Here is an 8,837-nt window from a genome sequence, read left to right on the forward strand (position 1 = left end):
TGGCACCAAGCACCTGGAATGACAACCGTAGCTTGTTAGCTTGAGTGCTACAGGGACTTCTGGGGGCCCCTTAAAATTCGGGGTCCCTGAATCCTTCCTAGTAATCTTGCTAGGTGATGAGTTCAGTTATTTGTTGTCATAAAAATGACTCTGAAACTGTTCAGCTGCTCTGAAAATGTAGATTAGCTTCACTTTGAAGCTACTTGCAGATAGCAGCTAACAGCTAGCATAGCAGTTTGAATCAAACCAAACAAACCCTGCTTCAAAAGTTCAATTGGAAACAATTTACTTTGAAAATGTAGTTGGGCTCTGACAAGGACTACGTGTTCAGCGGCTAACAGCTAGTTAGCGCTAGTGGCTAGCAGGTAGCGGTGGCGCGGGGCTAAGTCCGGGCAGAGCAGGGGTGCGATGGAGTACCACTCCGGTGGCAGCCTGCCCCTGCTGGGGAGACCGCGGTACTGCCCCGGGGCCAACGCTAACGGAGGATACCTGTGTGAGACGGGACACTGCTGCGGAGAGACCGGCTGCTGCACCTACTACTACGAGCTCTGGTGTAAGTTGGTTTTAACTTCCTGTGAGCTCGTTGTGCTGATGTTTTCTTTGAATGTGGTTTGCAGTAATTATGCTAGATCTTAGAGGTATAGAGTGTAATTTCATTTTTTTGGTGCTTTCCTGTCACTCTGATCATTATTTGTATGATTCGTCTCTAGTTATGGTCTACAGACCAAGTCAGACCTTTATTAGACCATGTGGGAACAGATTACATTCACTAGAAATGTTTTTTGCAACCCAGAAAGTGCCCATACTGCACAGAAGACATGTGGCGGTGGTCAGGATGGACAGACACCAGATAATGAAGGTTCACACCTGATGTTAGGTTTAGATGACTCAAACCACTTGATTGAGGTTAAAGAAATATCATAGTTGGGGTTAAGTATTGTAAAAAGTGTTAAACTAATCGCCATCCAAGACCTCAATGAGTTGGCCAAATATTGCAATCAAAATGTTAATCATACTTTAGTTGTCAGGATCTGATATTGTAGAAATGATTATTCATTGATTTTAATGACAAAAAATGTAAATGCTTTCACATCCATATTGGTCCTTATGCGACTGAATGTGCAAATCTTTACATCAAAATAAATGAGTCCTCCTACTCACCAACATTTAGTGCATCTCTTTAAAGAAAAATATAAATATTTAAAATGTATTTATAATAATGAATTTATAAATAGAAGTAATTGCGTGAGGGGATAGCATATCTTCTGTCCAGTGTTTTTACCATTTTCCTGAAGCCTTCAGTATCCTCAGTGTTTATTGGACACATATCTTTGGCAGAATGAAATGCGAGTGTTTGTGTGCTGGATGGGTTTAAGAAAACGCTTTATTTGCATTTTCAATATCGCTCAATCACGTTAATTTGATTGTGGGAAGCCAAAATCGAGATGGTGAGATCAATGTTGATGTAAAACATAAGCCAGGCAGCATTAAGCACCACTACAGCACTACAGAGAGTATTAAATATTTAAAAAGTTGTAGATGAACAGCAGGGTTGTGCAAGGCCAGATGAGTCTGTAAAAGGTCCCACTGACATCTTTACTCTACATGGTACTACTTCCTTTAGTACATCACCGGGTTACTGAGGTTTTGGGACCAGGACTGGTTGTTTGTACCTCACTCTAGGTTAAAATCTAAAATCTAGAAGGATGATAAAAAGGTACTTTAATAAAAGATCTGAAAGAAATTAGAAGAAGACTAAAGTGTCCGGCTACAGATTTTTCTAGATTGATAGAGGTACTTGTAGCGCCTCTTGTAAAAGTAGTTGTTTATCTGAGTAAAGTGTAATATTTACTGAGCCTGTATGTTCAGGGTTCTGGCTGTTGTGGACCGTCCTCATCCTGTTCAGCTGCTGTTGTGCTTACCGACACCGTCGAGCCAAACTGAGAGTCCAGCAGCAGCAGAGACAGCGAGAGATCAGCCTGCTTGCCTACCATGGAGCCAACTCATATCCCTCCTCCATGCTGGACCTCAGTAAGACACCTACCTGTCTCTCTGTCTGTGTTTGTCTAAGACTCATTTTAAACTCCTCTTCCAACGTCAGCACAATGAAGTCAGTTTTTGATTTGTTTTGTAAGTGACTGACGTTCGACTGTCAAGCGATCTGCCTCTTTTCTAATCTGTCGCTGTGACAAAGCAGTGGAAATTTACAGCAGAGGCGTTCGCCTTAAAAGGGAATTTCTCAGATTTTCAGGCAGACAACATGTTTATTCCTTTTATGTCCTGCAACCATTCATATCACCATCACAGTTCAAATATATGCACACAATTATAATCAGTGGTTTGTCATAACTTTACTGATTTCAAAAGAAGAGAATGCTCACATCTGCACATTATAATGTATTAGCATGTATGATGTTCACCATGATGTTCATCGTTGTGGTTAAACATGTTAGCATCTAAACAGGCACTGACAGGGAAAGTCAGTTGAAAACATCACAGAGAACCATGAACATGTGAACTAAATGTTGTACCAATCCATCAAGTGTAACAGTAAAAGCTTTGAACTGCTGGTGGCACTAGAGTGAAAGTCAGAGGATCACCAAAGTAGTTAGTGTTTCCTGTGGGAACACTGAATATATGTTGTAAATGTCATGTCAATCCATGAGATACTCAAGATATTTTACTCTGAACCATTAATATCAACTTCATGGTGGTACTATAGAAACAGTTTATTTGTAGTATTAATCTTTTGACAATGGATTTCTGCACACATTTTTTGATAGCAGTCCATCCAGCAGTTGTGGAGATATTTCAGCGTGGACCAAAGAGGTGGACAGACAAACACAGCCTTCCCTAGAGCCCTCCTGAATGAGATTTCCCTCGTGGACAGATTAAAACCATTGTCCACACAATGCAGCCAGTTGTTTTGTCAGCCAGTGGAAAAATACAGCTCAGCTTCAGTCTTAAAGGGGAATTTCCCCTGAATATTTCAGCTTTCATGAGTCTGCATGGAAAATATTTAAATGCAATAAATCAAATATTGTACAACAAGAATCAACTGGGTCAGCATTTCTTCAACTTCACTCTTTATCCATCTTTCAGGTTTCCTAGCTTCTCTGAAGCTGCCGTCCTATGAGGAGGTGGCAGCTCAGCCTTCCACCCCACCTCCCCCCTACAGCTCTGTGTTCACCACCCCACGATACCCACAGCCCCCCCGCGCCGCTGACCCCCACCTGCTCACGCAGCATGGCCCGCTGCTGCACAGGCCACTCAGCGACGGGCCCTCCTCCCTCAGCTCCGACAACAGGTAAGCATGCCGCTAACACTACTGAGAGTACTCGTTATATTGGGAAATATTAGCAGTACAGGAAACACTGATGATATTACTGGTAATGCTGGTAACTCTACTTGGGATACTACTAATGAAAATCACTAGGACAACTAGAAACACTGGTAATACTGATGTGAAGACTGATAAATGAGACACTTATACTACTAAGGCCACTACTGCTGCATTGATTACTAGTAATCCTGCTTCAACTTCTGCTACAAGTACTGATTAGTCTTCTGGTATGTATGAAAAATACTCAAAGAGATGACAGCAAGCTTCTTTGAAATGTTGGTGTATGTTAAGCTGTAGAGTAAGAAGAAACTGAAGTGTGGTCATACACATTTAGCATTTAGATGAATAATGCACTTTTTTACTGTAGCTCCAGTTGTTCCTGCGACTCCTGCTGCCCCTCCTCTCCGTGTAGCTCCTCCCTATCAGCACCTGTCACCTACGAGACTGACACGAGCCACGCCTCCACGCCAAGCGAAGCTGCGCCCCTCACTCTTGATGTCACCATGGAGACCATTGCTGCTGCAGCAACCTGCTTGGAGGTAAATGAGACACGTTTTGCTTCTGAGAGGATGGTTGCCACTGTGGCCATTGACATTGAGGATGCAGATGCTGCAAGAGGACAAGAACCAAGTGCCACGGATTCATCGGTTCCCAACCAGACTGTTACTGTAGCTGTAGTTACCAGGGCAGCTTCCCCACAGTCTCTGGCCTCTCCTGGTTCAGAGGTGGTTCTTCCTGTTGGATCTACATCTCCCATAAAGCAACAGCTTGACCTATCACCATGTTCCTCGATAGTCAGCGCCTGTAGCCCAAGTACACATCCTGATCTAACTATTGTTAACACAATAGTCCCCTCCATCCAGATAATGAGCACTGAGGGCTCAGCTGAGGGCTCCACATCAGGCCCCTCTACGCCAACAACTACCATTTCTAAGAGCCTTACAGCCACCCAAACCCTTGAAACCCTCAATCTAACAAGAACTTTTGATACAGCTAATATCCCTAGTAGCCCAACCTCAGTGCCATCCCCAGGAGATGGCAGAACTTTGACCCTGATTACAGGCTCTGCTGGTGTCCCAACCCATGACCCAAATCCTAGCCTTGTGCCAATCCCAGCACCTTCAAACCTTACCCAAGCTTCAGTCCCAGTGCCTACAAACCATACCCCGGCTCCAGATCCTGTACTGTCAAACCTTTCCCAAGCGCCAGACCCAGCACCTTCAAACCTTACCCAAGCTTCAGTCCCAGTGCCTACAAACCTTACTCAAACTTCAATCCCAGTACTGTCAAACCTTACCCAAGCTTCAGTCCCAGTGCCTACAAACCTTACCCCAGCTCCAGGCCCAGTACCGACAGACTTTACCCAAGCTTCAGACCCAGTACAGTCAAACCATACCCAAGCTTCAGTCCCAATACCGACAGACCTTACCCAAGCTCCAGACCCAGTATCTTCAAACCTTACCCTAGTGCCAAACTCATTACCTAAAATCAACCTAATTCCAGATACCACACCTAGCCCTATTCTAAGTCCAAAAACTGCACATTCAAACATTACCCTAGCTACAGATACAGCACCTAATTCACCTATATTGTCCCCATGCCAGAACCCAGAACTGTCTCCTGGGTCAAGTCTAACCCTGGTTCCCCCTAGCCCAAGGTCAAGCTTGCCCCAACACCCAGAGGCTGTTGCTGTTCTTGTATCTTGTCTACATCAGGCTGTTGTACCAGCCAATTCAGGTCCTTCTCTGGTCCTGTCTCAATCTCCAGAGTCTGACCTTATCAGTCAAGTGCCATCAGATGTCCAGGCTAGTTTTAGTCCTGGCTCTGGATCTGGTGTTGGTTCTAGATCAGTTCCTTTGTCTTCTCCTACCCCAACACCTGCATCCTCCTCCCCCTCTTCCTTATGCCCAGCCATAACCATAGAGTCTGCATCTTCTTTTGCTCCCACTCAGTCTCCCCGTGCAGGACTTTCCCCATCCTCACCACAATCCCTTCCCATTCATCCTTCCCTCCCCTCCCCTTCAGCCCTGACCTCCACCTCTTTACCAGCTCCTGCTTTACTCCTGGACCCCCTTACTGCTCTGCACCAGTCCGAAAAAGGTGGATCCTCCTCTGGCCACACTTCCTCCCTCTCCCCGTCTCCTCGTGCTACTCAGTCCCCACCAAAACAGACTCTCTTCTCCCCATGTGTTGACATCTTTGAACCAGGACCTCCCAGCTGGGAGGAGGGAGAAGAAGACCAGGAGGTGGGGGAGAATGAGGATGATGAAGAGGAGGACATGGGAGCCGATGAGAGTCAGTATAGACACCGCCGATTAACCGGTGACTCTGGGATTGAGGTGTGCAGGTGTCGGGTGGAAGAGGAGGATGAAGAGGACGAAGAGGAGGAGGAGGTGGAAGAGAAGGAGGATGACAGGAGAGGAGGGGTAGCGGAGAGGGATAAAAAAGGAAGTGGAAACACTGATCTTCATGACAGTGTGGACTGCCCTGCCAGAGGTCAGATTACCACAGGGGAAGGACTCACACTGTGTAACCCCACCTCCACCACTACGCCAACGTCTGAAGAAAGTGCTGAAGTCGTCATTGTCATGGAGAGAGTGTGATTTACAAAAGTGGGCAGTTCAATCCATCCAGACAAGGGATGAACAGGAAGTGAAAGGTGGCTTCCACTCTTAAAACTGTTTTTGAAGATCGTTCTGTCTGGGGTGGATATGAATGCATATGGTCCTGATTTTGGAGCTAAGTCACATTAATAAATGTCACTTGTTCAACAGCTGTTAGTCAGACCAGCACAAGTATAGGATGTTTCCTAGGTTGCGATGCAACAGAAGGCATTAGCTCATTACTACGTGGTTTCTTCAAGTATGAGATGGACTTTTAATCAGCCATGGGTCCAAGTGTCTGCATGGCGAGTACTTGTGTGATTTAATAAGAGGAGAAGCATCTACTGAGATTGTGTCCGGGGTTGGCAAAGTTTAACAACTACTGCACTACAGGATATCAAGAAAAACAGGACCCTTTCCCCATTTTGATTCCAACATAAGTTTTACAGTTGTCTCAAAAAACATTTAGCAATCCGCCATCATATAACATTGAAGAGTTGTCTATTTGTGAAGAATGTCAGTATCTTTATCATTGGCTAAGAACTGAGAGGTAGCTGGGGCAGCTTGTTGTGATGTGTCTCGTTCGTCAGTTAAAGGCATACAATTGCGTTAGATTATGTTTTTCTCACCAAAACACTTGTATCCATGTGGAGAGACAAATGTGTTCAGTCCAGTTCCTTCCTTGTTAAACTGTTATACTATTTTACATTTTACGTTTGCTGGCACATTGCTTTGTTTGTGGCAAATTACTGCCACCAACAGTTGATTTAGATGTTTAAAGTCCATACTGTGTGAGAGCCAAGTTTTGTCTTCAAGCCTAATATATCAAACAAGACGCTAAACAAGAAGGGAATGCCTTAAAAAGCAAACAAACTTGTGCGCCTCATCTCACCCAGAATCTCAAGTCACTTATGATCAATTTTTGCAACTTAAAATAGTTTAACATTTAGCAGAAGACACCTCGCTTGTCTCGGGTGATGACGGAGATTTGGAAACGTGCCGGGGACAATTTGGGTGTTTTGGAAATGAAGAGAGACTGATGTAGGAGGATGATTCACTCTGACTGACAGAGGGAAGACTGATTCATTCAGTAGGGGAGACATTTGATGTAGAAGTCTGTCAGGAGAGCGGAATTAAGTGGGTAGTTTATGAAATAGGAAAAGCAGTTTATCAAATTAGATGCATTCATGGCAATTGGGTAACCAGTTGATCCTGTATGGGAAGGTTTCATGGTGGATGGAACAGTTGGCTTCCTGTGCGTCGGTCTTTCGGCAGAAAAAAAGCTTTTACATAATTACGAATCAACAATGGAGACTTTTAGGCAGAACAAAGCATCAAACAGAACATTGAACGCGTCATCACCACCGTCCCTGTTTTTCTGTCTCTTTCCCTGAATTTGAGGTCAGTACGTTGCAGACACCACACAAGCTACTTTCAGTCCAAGTCTAAACCCTTTACTTTGTGCATCTCTCCATTCATAGACACCTCTTCTCCTTTACCATTTAGAAATCCCTAAATTCTATTGAATGACACATTGATCAATTACATTATCCCCACAAAATTCACTAAACAAGCCAAGCTATTTCAGGGCCTTAAAATGGAAGAAACTATGTCATTTAGCATTAATTTCTAGGCCACTGTTGTAACATATTGATGTTCGGTACACTGTCAGGTAATAGACATTATTGTGATTGATATTTTGTGACTGAAAGACATAAAGGTAGAGTATATTTTGTCAATGACAGAGCATTAGTAACATTTGTATAGTACCTTTTGGTGTATTTCAATCCACCTTAAAATCTGAAATTAGTGAAGAGCAATATTTTTCATCAGCAAGAGTCTGTGTGTAAATAAGCCCCCGAAAATACAACTGCTTTAAGAAGCAAAGTAAGGAGTCATTTTTGGTGAAGTTTTTAGGTGATTGTCATGTTTTAATTTGGGAAGAAAGATAAGAGCATCCTCTATGGTTTGGGCGATTCCTGTGCGTCTTTGCCTGACAAAAATCTGGTTCTAGATAAACTAAAATATGTGTTGTTGTCAGGAGGAAAACAAAGATTTTTTTCCACTCAACAACAGCAATTAAATGATTGTAACTGATGCAGTTTTTAAGAGAAGTGTCATTTCCAATGCTTGACCGAAGTGTATCACACATTTGTGATATTTCGATATTGTGAGTTCGCACTTTGTTAGAACTTCAAATTCAACACTGGAGTCGGCCGGATTGTCAAAGTGAAAAGTATTTTTTCTGTCAGATTATCTTACACCTCCTCCTACAAAGTGCACTTGTTTTCACAGCTGTTAATGTAGGCGTCCAAATCAGGGCCCATATTCATCAAACCTTAGAATTTTCTGTTTAAGAATTACACTTAAGAGTTTTCATAAGAGCCAACAACAGTTTAAAAAAAGTGATTGACCCAATGTATACTCAGAACAGGAACAGCCAATCAGAGACAGGGATTTATCCTACATATCCCATATTGTTAATTCTTTTTATGTTTTTTTGGGAGATTCTTAATATCTCCTGCATCAATTTGCAAGTGAAATTAATAAAACCCTAATCCACTAGTATGTTCTGACCTCTGTTTCTGTCTTCTGGAAGCATCTCTTGAATTTGAGAGTTTTTTTAAATTAAAAATTTTGTGAGTAGTGCTTTTATCTTTCACTTAAGCTCAAAATTATACTGTTAGCAGTTTGAAAAACATGGGCCTTGATGTTGGAGCATGTTGGAAAAGATACCAGAAGGAGTAAAGTCTGAGCCTTACCCAATGATAAGCAGAGTGTGCAGTGACATCATCAGATTGTAAAGGCAGATGATTGGTGGAAATAGAACTCTTCAAAGTGGGAATCTTCAAATATTGTCTTTACTGAGGATAAAGACAGAAGAGCTTGAG

The 8,837-nt window shown here is 43.0% G+C and overlaps 1 protein-coding gene across 1 annotated transcript; it reads left to right on the forward strand.

Annotated features, from left to right (window-relative positions):
• Positions 1-5: 5 nt before the first annotated feature.
• si:ch73-290k24.6 (mucin-2) lies at positions 6-6,432 on the forward strand. Its single transcript, XM_062445153.1, has 4 exons — positions 6-553; positions 1,870-2,031; positions 3,103-3,307; positions 3,711-6,432. The coding sequence occupies exons 1-4, from the start codon at positions 409-411 to the stop codon at positions 5,944-5,946; spliced, it is 2,748 nt and encodes a 915-aa protein (XP_062301137.1). The 5' UTR covers positions 6-408; the 3' UTR covers positions 5,947-6,432.
• Positions 6,433-8,837: the final 2,405 nt, after the last annotated feature.

This window comes from Scomber scombrus, chromosome 23 (assembly GCF_963691925.1).
Source record: "Scomber scombrus chromosome 23, fScoSco1.1, whole genome shotgun sequence".
Taxonomy (NCBI): Eukaryota; Metazoa; Chordata; class Actinopteri; order Scombriformes; family Scombridae; genus Scomber; species Scomber scombrus.